This window comes from Myiozetetes cayanensis, unplaced genomic scaffold (assembly GCF_022539395.1).
Source record: "Myiozetetes cayanensis isolate MyiCay16 unplaced genomic scaffold, myiCay2020 scf22, whole genome shotgun sequence".
In the NCBI taxonomy this organism is placed as follows: Eukaryota; Metazoa; Chordata; class Aves; order Passeriformes; family Tyrannidae; genus Myiozetetes; species Myiozetetes cayanensis.
The window spans coordinates 6,879,348-6,897,557 of NW_026087434.1; the positions used below are offsets into that span (position 1 = coordinate 6,879,348).

Here is an 18,210-nt window from a genome sequence, read left to right on the forward strand (position 1 = left end):
ATGAGGAAGAACCAGAGATTGCGCAGTCTAGCTTGATTGTGTTTTTATATTCGATGGAACAGGAGTGGGAAAGCACTGTTCTCATGTGCATTTCCAGATCTCTGCTGTTGCTTTCAGCCTCCCTTCCAGCCCCTCTCATCTTACATCCGTTCTTGTCTGCCTTGCTGCCATCACACACTCTGTGGAAGTGGAGCTGGTGCTTGTTTTCCCAACCCCTCACAACTCCTGTCCTGTGTTGACCCTTGGTAGCTTCCCACATCACTTCTTGGTCTTTCTTCTTCCATATTTAGATCCTTGCCAAGAGTTGCTGTTTCTTTCTCTGTGTTGTCTCATTGTCTCGTCCTTCCTTCTCCGTTCCCACTCCGGTCTCTTACCTTTCCCTCTGTGACTTGGTTTGTCTTCTGTTCTCACTGTTCATTTCTCTGGTGTATTAAAAATGTCATGTTAGTTGTGTCTTGCCTCTCTGGCCCTATCATTCTGATCCTTGACTCTCTCCTATGGCTTCTGTATTAAATTTCAATTCTTCATTCTCATTTGAAGAATCCTCTGAATCTTACCCAACCCATATCTTTTAATGACATTCCCTCTTAACCCTTTTGGCTATCCCAGTCTCGCCTTGCTACTTCCCCAATCTTCTTCCTGGTGTCATTCCTTATTCATAGTGCTCCTTAGGCCTGGGACAGTCTCTTCCATCTCTTTGCCACACATGAGCTTTTCCACAGTCACCTTCTCACTGTGAATTTCCTTCCTTGATGTTACAATGAATAGTTTCTCTGCACCGTCCCTTCCAACCTGAGCCCAACTCAGAGCTTCGGTCTCAGTTTTTGTTTCTCACTGGGTCTGTAATTGTAATAGAACAACATCTTGATTCTGGGGGAAGGGAATAGCTACTTGCATGAGGAGGTGCCTGCAGAAATATCTCCAAGTTCTTTTGCAAAAAAATATTGAATAAGAATACTCAGACAACCAGTCTGCGTTGCCTGAGAACAGTGAGAAGAGAGGAGCTGCTTTCAGCCTGGCTACGTTTAAGCTCTTGTCTGTGACATTAAAGAAGTCAGCCTTAATGAGCCTGTACTGCTGCCTCTGTACTGCACTGCTGTGAGAAAACAGTGGAAGTATCCCGTCCAGACAAGGTCTTGCATGAAGTAGTTGAATTTAGAAGCAGAATCCATGGGGTTTGTTTTATTTATTTTTACAGCTTTGGGAAAATATGACTGAGCTTTGCAGTAGGACCAAGTCCTGAACACTGTTTAGTCTAATTAAAATGATGCAGTGACAAATCCAGATTAAGCTATATGCATGTGTGCTCTCTTATAAAGGCTTCCATTGTCTGGCTTAACGGGGATGTGGCTTAGGAAACTGCAAATTGATGCAACACATCTTTGGGGGTAAAGAGCAGAGCATGCTGTGATCCTGGCACTTCTCATGGGCACAGCAGCTTGTAACAGTTGTTTAGAAACAAAAGAAGAAGCATGTCCTCGTTCTCTGTGGCCTCTGCTGCAAAGGAGGAGTGAACCCAGAGCTGAAGGACTGAGAGAACCCCTGTCTGCTGCCAGCAGAGGCAGAGTGCCAGGGAGGCCCTGCTTTGGAGAAAATGGGCAGCAAGCCTAAGCCAGGGAGAAAGGGGATGGAGCATGAATAGGACTTTAAAAAGGAGGGCCAGAGGATGAGTATTTATATCTGAAGTTGGATCTGTGCTACAAAGATACTGTATTCACATAGCTTCTTAATTATGTGGCTTTAATTAAGCAAAACCTGTGTTAAATGACTGGAATAAATAGCTATTAAGGTATAGACAGAAGTAATCACAATTGCCTTGTGCTAGGCTTCTACAGACAAAATTAGGTGTCTCAAAAGTGTCCTGATTTAATTTTATTTTAATCCGTAATTACTTACTTTTTAAAATCTTCTGTAATTCCCTTTGGCTGCAGTGGGCACCAGAGATTCTCATATACCCTGTAAATTGGACCACTAATTAGGCATTTAACTTTGTCAACTCCTACATAAAAACCTTGGAGTCACTCTGGCTCAGCTCTACAATGGGCTTGTCGTTTTTCCTCTGTAGAATTAGTACAAATAGTTTCTATCTTATTAGAATGAAAAATGCACCTTCTGTCTTAATAGATTCCACATAGTTTGTGGTAAGGCTGAGCCAGCAGTTAAAGCTAAAAATACTTTTCCCGAGTCCCAAAAGATTTAGCAAGCTGGAAAAATGCTGGCTGCACTGGAAGGACTTGAATGCCACAACCAGGAGGTGTTCCCAAGTCCTGACACACAGCACAGTAGGTTTGTTCCATGCTGGTCAGAAAACATTTCGTTTCACTCATAATTTATGTCCCTTGTTCTCTTCCCTGACTGCAACAGAGTGAGCTGGAGAATTTCAGCCTGTCCCTTGAATTTTTGTCTTGATATGTGCCCTTTCTAATATTGTTCAGAGCTAAAGGAGACTGGCTTAGTGGTGACATTTGGTTTGCTCGTGTTTTGTGAATTCAAGGCAGTGGGAATTGGGACTAACGTGGAAATGGGTTCACTTTTCTCCTCCTTAAAGGGAAAAAACCCCTTCCAGTCAGAGTTAACTGCAGCAGAGCAACCTCCCTACGTTGGCAGGAAGCCTCTCAGTGGGGGCACGGCTGTGTATGTGCCTTCCCTTCAGCTGTGACGTCTGTGATAGCACGTTTTGTGTTCACAGGAGTGTGGGGGGGGCAGGGATGTGTTGGATAATGTAGCAGGCGTGTTATCAGACACACACAGAGGCACTCACGTTAACGCAGCTCCCGCTCACAAAGGAGAACAAGCCCGTGATGGGTTCAGTGGCAGTTCTGCTGTGTGTAAACACACTGCATGTTGTTCAGGGAAGCGTGAGAGAGTGGTACCCACTGCAGAAGGATCTTTGTGTCCGTATCTCAACTGCCTGGCTGCCAGGCTTTGACCTCCCCATCTGCCCACAGGCGTGCAGCTGAGCAGGGGAAATGATTTAATGGAGTAAAACCAAGGGATGAATTCTTCCGCTGCTCTTTCGCCTGTCTGGTTATACCATCCCTCTCCAGCAATCATTTATCTTTGTCATGGGACTGTTTAAGCCAAAAAGTCAAGGCATATCACTTCAGGTCAGCGTGGTGTGCTGCTGTTCCACATCTCCCTGCTGAGATGGTGCCTTGCCTGCATTTGGGATAAAAACCATCGTGTGCACTTCATGCCTGGAATACGTCTGTGTTTCAGACTGGGGAGGCTGGAGAGGGAGTAAACAAGCAGCACTGGCTTTCAGTACTTTTTTTTTGCTCCCTCTCTGTGCCCAGGGGCTGTGATTGATCTCCCTGTGCCGTGTCACAGCATGGGAGGAAGGGAGCAAGGTCTGCAGACAGACCGTTACACACTGTCAGGCTCCCGAGGCCACTTCCTTCCCAACTGAGTTCCATCAGAATTGACTGATGTTGCAAGGCAAGAGAGTTGATATCCGTTAAGGATATAGTGCTGGAAGGTCCTTAAGCTGAATTTTTAGGCTGGATAGTGGAATTCTAAATGTATGTTGGCACTGTGAATTTTTTGCAATTCCAGGCAGTCTTAACCTCACTTATGTTTTATAGCTTTGAGCTCTCATGTTAATGGATGGGGGAAGGATTTTTTATAAAATCAGTTTTGATGATGTTGTTTTGAAAGTTAATTAGTTATCACTGTATTTTACTTTGCAGTCCTAGTTGGGAGCTGGAAGAGTTTGAGAGAAAACATAATCTACAGACTTTATTTTCCCCAAACTGAAGAATATTTACATAATTTAAAAATGTAGTATGCCTCCCACCATTTCTGGCCCTTTCTGATTTTTAGATGCTAGTAGGGCTGATGAGTTAGTTATAGCAAGGCAAAATAATTCATTTTTGATCTTGGTTCTTAGGATGTGCTTTGTGGTAGCAGGGGACTTAGAGCAGCACTGAAGGCAAATGTCAGCGTGACAAGTCTTTGCATAACTCTAGGAGTGATGTCTGGGTGTACAGAAAGCATAAATTACTTGGAGTGTTTTCAGTTTGCTGTGCTTTCCCTCTCTCCATATTCTCTAGTGCCTTGAGCAGACCCAGAGAGGAGTGGACTGTGTTTCCCATTTTAAATTTTGCTAAATAATCCCTCTGCTTATCTTTTTGTTTCGTTTCTTCACTGCAGCAAGCAAAAATGAAGTCCCACTCACTGGAACACAGGAGCCAGGAGCAACCTTTGTTACAGCCCAAACAGGTACGGTACTGCCAGCAGGGCTCTGAACACAGCTCAGCGCTTCCACCAGCACTGAGAAATCTCTGTGGATCCAGACAGCTCTGCAGGGAGTAAATAACAGTCCAGACACCATTAGGGATGCTCAGCTGGAGGGATTACTTTATGAGGATGGGATGATTTGCTGGAGGTGTTATTTGTGAGTAGTTAGACCTGAATGAATTCAGGATGGATTCAGAGGGCTGGACCGTGCTGGAGAGAGTCTTCAAATTACAGAAAATTGAGCTGGAATGGATCTCTGGAGTCATCTAAGTTCAAGGATTTGGCAAAGGGAATTTAATATCAGGTTCTAAGTCGTGTGCTGAACTGAGTGAGTGATTGTGTGGCCCTTGGCTGTGATTGCATGCAACCTGTGAGTCATAGGAGTTAATTCTGGGGCAGCCTGAAAGATGTTTAGAATACTGGGGGAGGGACATGAAATGGAGAACAGTCGATAGAAATTAAAGAAAAGCTGTTAATCTCTCCCCACCCCCCGCCCAGTAGTAGCCATCTGTCAGGTTGGAAGCAGGCAGGAAGCAGGTTTGCTGCTGATCTTTGGCTCGTTCCTGCATGCTTCTGAAGGGGTTCTTCTATAAAGATGTTTTATTTCCTTCCTCTTTCCCTTTTCAAACTCTTGTTTCAGGACATTCTGGGTATTCTCCCAGTGGGGAGCCCGCTGACATCCAGCATCTCCTCTAGTATCACCTCCAGTCTGGCTGCAACACCCCCGAGCCCTGCTGGCACCAGCAGCATTCCAGGCATGAATGCCAATGCCCTTCCCTTCTACCCAACCAGTGACACCGTTGAGTCTGTCATAGGTAACTTTGCTTTTTTTCACTCGTGCTGGTAGGGCTTCCTCAGGCTCGGAGCGCCAGGTACGAGAGTTGGAATATCGTGGGTGTTCCAGTGACCTCCAGTTTTCCGTCTCTGTCAGTGCTGGCGGATTCCCGAGGCTTGTTCTGTGGCTGTGACACATCTGATGTTTTCTGCAGGTCGTTATGGATGAAATTCACCCACGGGACCAACTGAAGGCCTCTGAGCCACTTACTCAGAATGTCACGTGGTTGTAAAGGGCCTTAGTTTTAGGTTTTGTCAAAGTGACAAAGAGGTCTTGGACTAGGCAGGAAATCACAGGGGCATTTTTCCACAGTTACAATCCCTTATGTTCTAAATGACAGTTTTATAGCCAGGGCTGCCACCAGGTAGATTGTAAAGACTTGCCCTTCATAGAGTGTAGGACAGAGGCTGAAAGAAAAAGGAGAATATGAGAATCCAGAGAGTGGAGTCACTCTTAGATAGGTACAGGTTTTTTGGTCACCCGTTTTTCTTTTTTCTTTTTTTCATTTTTTTTTTAATTAAATATAACATTTCTGAGGTGATCTCACTAATTTGATAAAAATAATAATAGAAATGAGTGGGCATGTGTGGGATGGAATTATATTGATCATCATTAGTGATGAGGCATGTTCAAACAGATATAACCCTTGCAGGCATTAATAAGCTTTATTTTACCCTATCTTTGAACCTCAGAGATGTTTTTCAGTCTTCCCCTTCTACTTTTTGGGAAGGTAGGGACAAAGCACGAACCAGACCCAGACATGCCATCAGCCAGCGTTCCTTCATAATTAGAAACAGATTTATGAGAGCAGTTTGGGGAAGGGTTATGGGATCTGCTGTTATTTCATGAGATTTTTGTTCTCATAAAACATTTGGGAAGACTTTGAGACAAAAAGAAATCAGATCAGGTAAAAGAACCTGAATTGAAAAGCTGCCCATGACTCTTCTGCCAAACAATCTCGGAACAGGGCGTAGAGTAGGGCCCTGACAAATAGAGAGTGCAGGCTCCTCTGCATGTAGGCTCTTTGGGCCATCCTATCTCTTGAAGTTGTTGGTCCTTTATAACATAATTGGTACCTCTGTGTCTGGCAGAGTCTGCCTTGGATGACCTGGACCTGAATGAATTCGGAGTGGCTGCCCTGGAGAAGACATTTGACAGCAGCACAGTGCCCCACACGAGTGGCATCATGATAGGTACATGAAAGCAACAGAGCTTTCTTTATCTTCTGCCAAGCAGTGTTGCCCAGTCACCTCAGTGGAGCCAGCCCAACCAAGCTCTAAAACCAGTCCCGAAATAACATTGGTTAAAACAGCAATTATAACAAACTCTGGCAACCCCTGAGCATCTTTGAAGTGAGAGCTTGCCCTTACTGACTAGCAGAGCTGAGTTGTTGCCATTGGGCCCAGATGTCTTGGGGATGTTTCTTGAGACTGAATGGGACTTGCTTGATTTTTTTCTCCTTTTTTTTTTTTTTTTTTTTTTTTCCTTTTTTTTTTTTTTTCTTTTTTTTGAGTGTGTAAGTGGACTCTAGAAGGCATCTGATACATTTAAAAACCAAAGCATAACAATTTGCACCTTAAGCAGAAAGCTCTCCCTTAGCTGTAAGAGGAAACTCACTGACCTGGTAATGCCATCCATCTGTCACAGAGTGTCATCATGGTCTGCTGATTTGATTCCTGTGATGTCTGTCTCATTTTGATATGTGGAGGTAGGCTAAGGCCTCTTCTGCCTGTCTCTGATGGGTGTCCAGGGAAACACGAAATGTAACTTTGTGGCAGTGGTTGTAGTTTTTGGCTACCCTTGCTGTGTAAAGCAGGTGTTTGAACGGGAGCTGACTCTGCTTGTCAGGTTTCCAAGGGAACTGCGCTGCCTGGAGCTGGAGAGGTAGGAAGGGAGCTGTTGGAAAGAACCCTAAGAATATCACTTCCACTTCCCTGCCAAAGGATAGAGCCTGGTGGGAGAGTTTACTGTACCTGTCTGCTGCCAACCCTGCTTCTGCTGCTCCCCATCTGCAGTGCCTTAGGGATCCTCCTTCTCTTTCTCTTCCCATCAGGGCTGGTGTTACCTAGGGATCTTCTGAGGAGGGAGCAGGGCTGAGACCTCCCTTAATCTGTGTGGCAGGCAGAATAACCTCTTGTGTAAGGAAAGTTGATGTCTTTTGAGCTTAGGCTTTCGTTTATTTGGGTTTTTTATTACTGAGAGATCCAGGCACTCAGGTATGTCTGAACTAACTAAAGCTAGTCACTGATTTTTAGTGGTTAAGATCATGACCTCACCCAGCATGATAGTCTTCTCATTACAGGTTGTTTGGACGTATTAGAGGCAGAGACACATGTTTTAGCAGTGAATTTTTCGTGATAGAGTATTTTACCAAATTCATCTTCTGCAGACTGACAGGGACTGAACTCTGCTCACAAAACCTGCTGTTGCTTTGGCCAGTGAAAGAATGATCCATTGAATTCTGCAGGGCCTTAACCTGCATGGGTCACGGGATGGCAGCTTCAGTGCTCCTCTTAAAGGCCAAGAGGGGAATGAAACACGAGGAGAAGTGGAGGGAATCCCGAGGGGCTTAGGGAGGAGAAAGGGAACCTACTGCCTTCTGCTCTGAACTCCTGCCCTGTGCCCACACCTCATGGTCATACATAGCCATCCTCTCTGTGTGTTCTTTGTCCAGGTGGGAGTTTGCTGCAAAGTTCTGCTCCTGTAAATATCCCCGGGTCCCTTGGAAGCTCTGCCTCCTTTCACTCTGCCTCTCCTTCTCCACCGGTCAGCCTCTCATCGCATTTCCTCCATCAGCCCCAGGGACACTTAAGCCAATCAGAAAACACGTTCCTGGGGACATCAGCTTCTCATGGATCATTAGGTAAATGCACAGTGTGTGTGTCCCCATGTACATGCCTGTCTGTGCCATGTAAGTATTTTCTTTTAAGTTGGCTTTAATTTTAATGTGTTGTTTCACTGCTGTCATTTGTATCTCTTCTTCCCAGCAACGGTACTAGAAGCTGCTTTTCCCAAAATCAGCTAATACCTTGTGAGCAAGAGAGCAATTCCCTCTACTTTCTCTCTTTCTAGGCTGAGGAAAAGGGGCAGATAGGTTAATTGACTTGCTCTGATGATGCCTTTCAGGGAAAAGAGCTCTGCCTTTTCCTGCCAACAGTTCTGTGCTGAGACTTCATGTAAAACTCAGAGCTGGGTCCCCAGCTTTGCTTATTTAAGGTAGGGATTGCAGGTTGCCTTTGGGGCTGCTTATGGGTCAGGTTGGCTTCTGGGAGCTCTAGAGCAGGCTTGGGACATTGTCATTTTTCCCCTATTTGATGCTCTGCACCAGTTTTGCAGTATGGACTTTGCAAAAAGTTATTTTTCCAGCTTTGTCCCCTTGGCTCCTTCCCCTCCTTGAAGAATCTCTTTCCTGTATGAAGGAGTGAAGGGAGGAGAAACTACTTTGAAGCTTCAGCTGTATCAGGAAGAACTGGGAACTGAGGGGACAAACTATTTTGTTACCAAGACACAGGGTTGCCATGAGAAATAAAACTGTTTGGGCTCCAGGCTACAGTGACACCAGTTCTGCTCATTTCTCTTAATAACAGTAAATATTAATTCTCTCTATTGATGCTAGACATAAATGCCTCTTCAAATTTGAGATACACTTTAATCTCTAATATTCAGCTTAACCTAATAAAACGATTACATGCTTTTGTAATCTATTTCTGCATGCACTTATCTGTGTAACTGCATCCCTTGTTTGCACAGCCCAAACCCATGTTTCCATGCTTGTCATTGCTGTTTGTTTGGCTTTAGCAGCTTTTACAATTACTGTAATAAGAGACATCAGAGGCTATCTCAGCTATTAATTAGGGTTGAAGTTGGCTGTTTGTCCCTGTTTCAGTAAGGAAATGAAAAATTGCTGATAAGGCCTGCTTTTAATTTCAGAAGAAATAAGAGTTTTATATTTTATCCTGACTGTGTATTTAGGCAAATAAAAGGCAAAAAAAAATGCAAGAGATTCACAAATGCATTTTAATAATTTATTTATAAGGAAAAGGTTAGATATTTTCCTGAAATACCAGTTGGTGAGGTTTTGAGAAGATTATAGAAATAGTTACCCAGCAGTTGGCAATCTGGAATCTGTCTGTTCCATGTAAATTACTGAATGCACATAAGTAACGTGTAGAGTGTGTAGTTATTACTTTTTTTGTTGCAATTGAGTTAAAAATACCTAGTCCTGGGCTGGTTTCCACTGTGCTAATGCAAAATGTGCAGAGAAGGCATTCCTGACCAAAGAGGCTTGAGACTTCAGATGTGAAATGAGAACAGCAGGTGGAAAGAGGGAGTAAAAACAAATTGCAAGATCAGCTTGATCAGCATTATGGCAGAATTTGTGGCTTGCCAGCATCCCACTTAGTGCTAGATTCCCATTCAAGAAAACTGAAGTTTAAAAACAGAATGTGAGTCGGGATTCCATTAAAACTTCTTGCTTTTGACTGAGCACCGTTCAGAGCAGCTGAAATGACCTCTGCTAAGTGGCCTGAGCCAGCAAAGATCCTTTGCTGCTCTGCTAAATGAGTTGTTAATGTGCCTTGAGCCCTTGCTGAAGACAAGTTACTATTTTTCAACTGTATTTTTGTAACTATTTGTGTCTTGGCTTGTACTAAATGGGAAGTCAGTGGTGCTGGGTTAGACCTGGGTGAGAGTCTGTTGGCTCCAGGGCTCACTTGCAGACACAGTTCAGCTGCTCTAAGATCAGAATTATCACTTGCAACTTAATTTAGGAATGTTCACAGCCAGTGGTGAGCACCATAACATGAAAATGATTCCCACATCAAACTGGAGCAAACTGTGTGGGTAAGAGTCCACACTGTCCCAATATTACCTTTTCCTACTAGTTCTCCCCTGAGTACAAAGTGTGGGTAATTATTTTAAGTGAAAATATTTTTGTTATTAAGAGAGTACAAACATTGGACTCAGTGGAAAAATAGCTGGTTTTGTCTACAACTGATTTCCCACTGCTTTGTCTCCTAAGCCTTGAATTTCTTCCTGAAAAGAGAATTCATTGGAACAAGCTAAAATAGGGAGGTGGTTAGTTAGTCTTCTCTGATGCTGTTCACTAGCTCTGGGCTAGAACTCTGCTGAGGATGAAGCTGATGTAGATACTGTTGTCTCTCTACCTTTTTATAAACAGGATTTTCCAGTTGGTTGTGTTTTTTGCACGCAGAAACAGTGGTGACTTGGAGCATTTTCATGTCACTGTTTGCAAGTGGGACTCCTTTTCTAAGCCCCAAGCTGAGGAGCCAAAAGCAGGAGTTTCTCAGGGTGCAGTGTGAGAGGAAGCACCGCCTGGGCTGTGTGAACCGACTGTGGTGGCTGTGCTGCATGGAAAAGTGGGAATGTAGTAGCAGGTCGTGGGTTCTCCTGTGAGAAGGGGGATTCCAGCTGATCGTCAGCTCTGCTGTAAAACTGATGCTTCTAAAAGCAGTCTGATTCAAGAGTTGCCTCCACTCAGTATCATGGGTCCTCCACTACAGATGAGGCTTAATGGTGTGAAATTTCCCTATAAAGTTCCTCTGTGATGGACTCTGGGGTCCTGGGGATGAAACCGATCCTTCAGATGAACTTTTTATCCTGTTGACACGTTTTTGAAGCCTGGATTTCACAGGGGTAGGGAGGAAATGGGGGAAATTGCCAGCACCTGTGACATAACCCTCTCTATTTCCCTGTGAAACAGGTTTAAATGGGATGAACAGCAGCATATGGGAACACTTTGCTTCGGGGAGTTTTTCGCCCAGTACCTCACCTGCATTTCTGTCAGGTCCAGGTGCTGCGGAGCTGGCACGGCTACGACAAGAACTGGATGAGGCCAACAGCACAATAAAGCAGTGGGAAGAGTCTTGGAAACAAGCCAAACAGGTACTTGGGCAACTCCTGGGAACAAGGATTAGGGAGTGTAGAGTAGGAGGGTGTCAGCCTTTCAACAGGAGCTCTCCAGACACTGAGGTGATGGATAGAGCTGTAGGTTTTACAGATTCTCTTCAGCATTCTCATTCTTTCCCCTCCCTTGGAAGGAGGGGCTGAATCACCATGCCTGATGTGTTCAGGTGCTGGGAGTGCAAGGCCAGGTGTCATAACAGATGCACTGAGGCACTGGACAGTGTCTGAGACCTGCCTGTTGACTTTGATCCACGGTAATCTGTCAGCATGCAAAGTTCATCCCCTTTAACGGTGTGAGCCAGATGTGTAGAACCACAGCCCAGCCAGATGGGATGTCTGCAATGAGCAGCACCTTGAAGCAAAGCTCCAGACATGTTTCAGAATTTGGGAGCAGGGCAGGTTGGACAGACCTGGTGAGGAGTGTATGGAAATGGATACTTTTACCTGGAATTCTCTTGGGAGTCCGAGTTTTCAGGATGCTTCTTTTACCCTCTTTGTTGGAACTTGTAGGCTTGTGATGCTTGGAAAAAGGAGGCAGAGGAAGCAAATGATCGCGCCAACACAGCTAACATGGAATGTGAACTGGCCCGGGAGCAGAGGGAAGCCTTGGAGCTGCAAGTGAAGAAACTGCAGGAGGAGCTGGAGAGGATCCACACGGGCCAGGACCCGCAGTTCCTGCGCTCCTTCTCTGACCTGGAGACGCTCTCGCTCTCGTCGCTGTACACCCTTCAGAAGCAGCTGCGGGCAAACCTGGAGAAGGTCGACAAGGTGAGTGCCGGGGGTTTGCAGGGCTCTGCTCCCTGTGCTCCTGCAGATCTCAGCTTTTCCCCTTTCCTTTAATCTAGCCAGAAATCAGGAGCCTATCAGAGCGCTTCCAGCTTATGTAACCACAGTGAGTTTTAGCCAGCTTACAGGAAAATGCCTCCATCTTTATGCCTCAAGTACAGAGTTTGAGTCAATCTAAGCTCCTCTGCTGATCCTAAAGGTCCTAAAAGGCATTGTGCCATGGCTGCTTTGCTTTTCCTTCAGGAGATGGACAGCTGCATGTCCTTCCCTGCTGCCCCCTAAACCGTGCAGCCCCCTTTGCTGACGCTGTGCCCTGTCCCCCTCTCTTGCAGGCGGTATTTCAGATGCAGTCAGTGAAATGCCTTAAGTGTCAGGAGGAGAACCGGGTGGTGTTACCGTGCCAACACGCAGTGCTGTGTGAAACCTGCGCCGAGGAGGGCGAGTGCCCCATCTGCCATCCCAACAGGCCCCACTCTCTCCAGTCGTGACCTTCCAAGGACACTCGTTCTAATCATATCGTATAGAACTTTTTAACTTTATACATACGTACATATATATATGTATGTGTATATATATATATGTATATATGTGTGTGTATGTGCACGTCTGTGCATGTGTAGGGATGTGCACACACGGGCACATACACACATGAAACAAAAAAAATTAGTTGCAGAGCACTTTTTAATATTTTACATCCCGTATCTAAACTGCCCCTCACCCGTGCCCCACTAATTCTAACTCTTGATGAACTTTGAGAGCTGTTTTTAATACAGATCAAAGGGCCATTTGCAAAGAGTCTGTGTTTCTCCTCTTTTCTATTTAGGTGATAACAAATTTTTGACTATTTCCAGAAGGACTTAGAGTGGGCAAGAGGGGCTTCCATGTGCTTTCCAGAGGAAGAGTTGAGATCGCGGGGTGGATCGAGGTGGATTGAAATGACTCGTTCATGCCTTCGGTCCCCCTGCTCTTTCACTGACCCAGCTTGGTTAAAGCCGTCCTCCCTGATGGAAGCTCTGCCTGGTGGGCCTCACGTTGCCCATCTCTGAATGTGCAGGAACTTTGTCTGTCATTTAAGCAGCAAAGTTCACTTTTTAAATTTTTTTACGCTCTTTGTATATTTGTATGAAAAGAAGAAAAGAGGGAAAAAAAAATAAATTCTATTGGACCTAGAGCAAGCCAAGCCCCAAAAATTCAATGACTGGTGTTCATTGCTGATACAGCCAACATGTTCCAGGTCTGAGCAGCCTTAAAAGTATTGCCCTTGGGTCAGCTAAAGCCCTTTATGAAGGAAATTTGGATGCAGAGGTTAGTTCTCTCCAGGCACCCCTTTGTCTGGTGGCTGTCTAGAGGTTTTTTACTGTTTCAGACCAGATCAGTTTTGTTTTAACCACAGGGACCTGATTTGTAGTCACTGCTGAAGTGCATGAACCATTTCCAGGTAGGCTGAGTTTTGTTAAAGGGAGCTGATGTTGCCTGTGTCAGCAGCTCAAGGTTGGTTTGTGGACTGCTGGCTCCAGAAAGCCTCGTGTTAGAGGTGTGTGTGGTGACAGAAAGTCCAGCGGGCCAGGGAAATGCCACCACCTTTTCCTGTCCAGCAGCTGAGCTTTCCTGTGACTTTTTCCTTACTGGTGTGTCCATTGGATTTTCACATCAGGTGGATTGCAGTAACCTGCTGGGATCTCAACCAAAAGGCCACTCAGTTGGACTAAACATTTTTATTTTGCACAGGGATGCTCCCATGCTGCCCCTCCCTGACCTGGAAAAGCACTGGAACCTCCAGCAGCCCACTATTGTAGGAAAAATGAATTTTTACCAGAGCCTCTCAGAAAGCTTCATATTTAATACAAACACATAATTAGGTTTGCTTCCATAATTCCACCTTTCCTCTCCATGGAAGGGGTTAATATGCATTCCCAGATGATCTCTTAAGTGCAGCTCTGTGTAGTTCTTTTTTTATGTTTTCCCATTAACTTGTTTTTGGGTTTTTTTGGTAAAAATGCTTTTTTTTTTTTCCATGTGTATTTTATTGTAACTAGCATCAATTTTTTTTTAATTTTTTTTTTTAATGGAGAGACACTGTTGAGTGACTATTGTGGCTATGTTGTTTGGTTATAGCCTTTGAATGTCTGTGCCATGGGGCAGCACATCTGCCTTGGTCTGATCTTAAGGAAAGACCTTTTATTAAAATACGTGAACATTTCTCTTTTTTTTTAGGAAAAATAAAAAATAATAAAAAAAATTTTAAAAGTGGGGGGGGAGGAGGAAAAAAAGCCCAATTAAGATAAAAAATTTACTAAAAAGTTTTGGGTTGTTTTTTTTTTGTAACTAACTTAAATCATAGGAAATAAACTCTTGAATCAGGACTTTAATATTTATAAGCAGCAGAGCTGATCAGCCCGTTTTGGCTATGGTTTGTAACACTTTTTATGAGCGTGGGGGTTTATCTGCTCCTCTGCCCCCCCGGGGGCTGCTCAGGGTGATGCTGCCTTTTGCCAACCCTCTGTTGTCAGAGCTGTCCAGCACCAGCCCTGTGACTGCAGCCGTTCCCACAGGGGCTCTTTGTCCCTTCAGCTGGAATTTGGTCCCCTGGAGGCACCTCGGGGCTGTGTCCACGGGAATTCCAGGCACGGGGTGATGCAGAGCTGGGGGGTTGAGGAGGAAGAGCTGTTTGCCCCCCCAGTTTCCATTGGGGTGCGTTTGCTTAGGCAGGGAGGGGGTACAAGGAGAATTCCAGGCCAGAGAAAATATGTTTTTCCCTTTTGAGTAAAACAGTTTCTCTGTTTTAAAACTTACACTGAAGGACCAAAGAATTCAAAATTTCACCTGTTTGTGGCCCTTAAATTTTGACTTTCCATTGCCACACTGCACTCATGGCAGAACAGCCTGAAGGAATTAACACTCGACCATTCCCTTGCCCCCACCCCAACCTCCCTCAGCACTCTCTTTGCACAAGCACATAGACTGTTTCTCACTTTCCTCTGGTTCTTGAAGAAACACTTCCTAAATTTAGGTTTTTATTAATTTGTTTGCTGCTTAAAAAAAAAAAAAAAAAAGAAAGAAAAAGGAGTATCTGAAATGTGAATTTATTTTCTTAAGCATCAGATGGAAAAGAGAACTTCATCTTTGCATATTTTGTGAATGTTCTGGGGGGCCACTTTTATGACAATTTCCAAACCAAATGAGGCGAGAGCAGGGGGAAGGGGCAGCATTCCTGACCCACTCCAGTTTTTTGCTGCCTGCCCTAGGCAGGAAGGACAAACCATAATCACAGCACTGCAGTTAAGGCTTAAGAAGCCTGTGATCAGCTTCTGTACGGTGTGAAAAGAGCTGAAATAAACCTGGTGCTAATACAAGTGCAGCCCCTGTCACGTACTGTCAGGCTTCCTTCTGAAGCAGGAGCTCCCTTTACAGGACACACAGTAACAAGGCACAACTGAGGGGGCTTAAACACCAAGTTTGGCTCCACGAGGCTCCCTGAGGAGCAGCCCAGCCCTGAGCACGTCTGGGTGCTGCCTCCTCACACAGACTCCTTATTGGACAATGACATTTTCCTCCCCCGAGTTTTGGGAGCTTCAGAAGTGTTGAACCTCGGTGACTAATTCTGTAGGTCAGGCGCTTCTGGATGAAGAGGCTGGGGGAAGGGAGTTGTGGTTGTGTTGTGAAACCACAGTATCCTAAAGGTCAGTAAATTTTTACATTATTATGGAAAACCAATCTAGAAGCAGCTGGCTTGGGGCAACACTATGCTGGGTAAATGGAGAGCAAAAAGCAAGGCTGGAGCTGTAGATGAGAGCCAGGAGCTGAAGGATCTGATCATTTTGGGCTAACAGGAGCACTTTCAGCTCATCTCCAGCCCTAGATGCTGTAGCCATGTGCCAGCAGTAGCAAAGACCCGGTGACACAGGAGGGACCTGGGAAAGGTCTCGGAGCTGGAGCACATTTCCTTAAGCAGATCCCCACCCCTGGGGGGTCAGTGCAGCTGATCCCCTGCTGAAGGGTTTTACACTTTCTGTGCATCTCTGAAGCTGAACCTGAGCCACTTGCAAGGCTTGTGCAGCTGAGACAATGAAGAGAATTCCTTACCCTGGGAGGAAGCCCATAACACTGAATGGACTCAGTCATCCATTGCTGTTCCACCAGCCTCCAAACCTCCTCTCTTCCTCCTTTTCCCCCATCTGAGAAGGAAGAATATTACCAGTGTTTTCCTCCAGAGTTATAATAATCCTTGGAGTGATGGCCAACAGCAAAATAGATGTTACTGATGTAAAACCTAGTATTTTAAAGGTGAAGTATTCCTGCAAAGTAGTGACTGCATCGGAGAGATTTCTGGGGCTTCCCCACTCCGTAGCTTCCAATGTTAAAACAAAATAAATACAGTATACGTTTTAAAAGAAATAATAATAATACACACTGCAGTATTTCTGGTGGCAATTCTTGCCCAGTCCCTTCCCTGCTTTCCCCAGGAGGAAGGGCACTGGGCAGAAGCGCCCCTAGTCCGTGTAGAAGTTGGCAGAATGGTGATCAGTGGTGTAAAACGTGTTGTTGATTCCATGTATAGAACTGTGATTTCAGCTGTCGTTCTCTCGTACTCTGTAAATATGTGTTTTGGCTGTCGGAAACCTGGTTTAGACTCTTTTCTTGGCAGAGTGAATTTGCATGTGGGGCTGGAAAGAACTCAATCTGTGTCACAGTTTCCAAGGGCAGGATGGATTTTTTTTTCTTTTTTCTTTTTTTTTTTTTTTTAGAGGACAATAAATTTTTATTTTTTTGCTAAGAAAAAAAAAATTATAAACCAAAGCGGTGTGTGCGTGTGTGTGCGCGTGCGTGCCCGGCTGGATGTGGGGAGGCCTGGGCTGTGGAGCCCTCAAAACAGCAGATCCATGGCCACTTTTGCCTTTTCCCTTTCACACAACCAAGAATAATTTCTCCCTTCTGGATCAAGCCCCCTTTTTTCAGGGGGTTGCCTTTCACCTTTCTCATCGAGGCGCTGTGGAAAAGGGGGAATATTGGTGGGGTGCAGTTAGGTTGGTCAGAGACCCCTTTGGAAATGGCAAAACAACAAGAAAAGGTGGTTTTGTCACTGATATTCTTGGATTGGACATGGATTTCTGTCCTGGAAGAAGCCAGGCTGGGCAGAGGTGAGCCAGTACCTCTGTGGCTGCTGCAGCAGATACAAATGAGTTTCATGTGTTGGCACCAGAAAGAACATGCCTTACCTATGGATCCAAGAATTACCTTTCAGTTTAGGTCTAATTAATGCTTCAAAGATGTGTCAACCATTTCCCATCAGTCCAATCACAACAATAATCTGAATCACCCAGTTTATATTAGAGACTGTTCGTAACACAATAAAAACCAGTAAATGTGAGTGCCCATCCCCTTCCCTCTCCTGTTCCAGCAATCTGCCTGTGTTGGGTTCTTCACCAGGATGAGGAGGATGATTTCTTCCTCCTCAGTCTTGCATTTACTAGGAGCTGGTTTTTTTGTGCTGTAAGCCATATGTTTTAATGCTTGGGCTGTTCTCTGGTCCATGGGGTTACTTACACCCTGATTAAGGTTTATTAGTCCTTCTTTGTAAAAAAGATACGATTTCTTTTGGGGTGGGAAAAGACCCACCCAACTGCCTGGAGCTGAGCCGAAAATTAAGCTGAAATCATTGAATAAAAACCTTCAATAATACAGTGCAAACATCCTCAAAACAGAGGTCAGCCCCTGCCACCATCTCACTGGGACACACCTGGGTGGTGACAGCCCAGGGCAGTTGAGAATATAGCGATTTTTAAACAAAGAGCTAAAAAATAAGCTAAAAACACCTTCAGACCTACAACCTCGGGTAGTTAAGCCTCATAATGAAGCGTGAGGTGGGTTGTTAAGAGGTGCCAACTCCAAATGAGCTGCAAAGCTCAGGCTTGGCGTGCTGAGCCCGGCTGAAATGACCCCCCCCCCCGGAACAGCCTCTCTGCAATCCCAGACCTGTCTCTGGAATATTATTTCTCTGCACTGAAACGAGTGATCTAAGCCAGCAAATGGTTTCCCTGGGAGCCTTAATCCCTCCTGCTGTGGGCTCTGTCACACAGATACCAAAGGAGCTTTTTTTTTTTTTTTTTTTTTTCCCCACCCCCGCATCCAGGATTTGACCTGAACTGACCCAGCGGCTGCTCTGCCCACCGAGGGAGCAGCTGCTGCTCAGGCACCCGCAAGGGTGATGCTTTTAATGCCCTGGGCAGCTCCCAGGGACCCTCTGCAGCTCAAACACAGGCACCCCATCGCAGGGTGGTGGGGATAGAGGGAGCTCCAGGTGTGTAATTAGTACTCATTGCAGCTAAAAGGAGCGCCAAAAAAACCCATCAAATAGCTATAATCATCTGTCCTCCTGGGCATTTTTGTTGTTGCACTGGTCCACCCCACATGGAGGCACCCTGCAG

General features: G+C 45.2%; 1 protein-coding gene across 1 annotated transcript in view; it reads left to right on the top strand.

Annotated features, from left to right (window-relative positions):
* Nucleotides 1-14,085, top strand: part of UNK (unk zinc finger) — a 42,587-nt gene extending 28,502 nt beyond the window's left edge. Inside the window, exons 11-17 of the mRNA XM_050319039.1 lie at nucleotides 4,153-4,221; nucleotides 4,880-5,054; nucleotides 6,166-6,267; nucleotides 7,749-7,937; nucleotides 10,797-10,978; nucleotides 11,510-11,767; nucleotides 12,118-14,085. Of these exons, the coding sequence (XP_050174996.1) occupies nucleotides 4,153-4,221; nucleotides 4,880-5,054; nucleotides 6,166-6,267; nucleotides 7,749-7,937; nucleotides 10,797-10,978; nucleotides 11,510-11,767; nucleotides 12,118-12,273 (1,131 nt within the window). The 3' untranslated portion in view covers nucleotides 12,274-14,085. The remainder of the gene's footprint in view (nucleotides 1-4,152; nucleotides 4,222-4,879; nucleotides 5,055-6,165; nucleotides 6,268-7,748; nucleotides 7,938-10,796; nucleotides 10,979-11,509; nucleotides 11,768-12,117) is intronic.
* The last annotated feature ends 4,125 nt before the right edge of the window (nucleotides 14,086-18,210 follow it).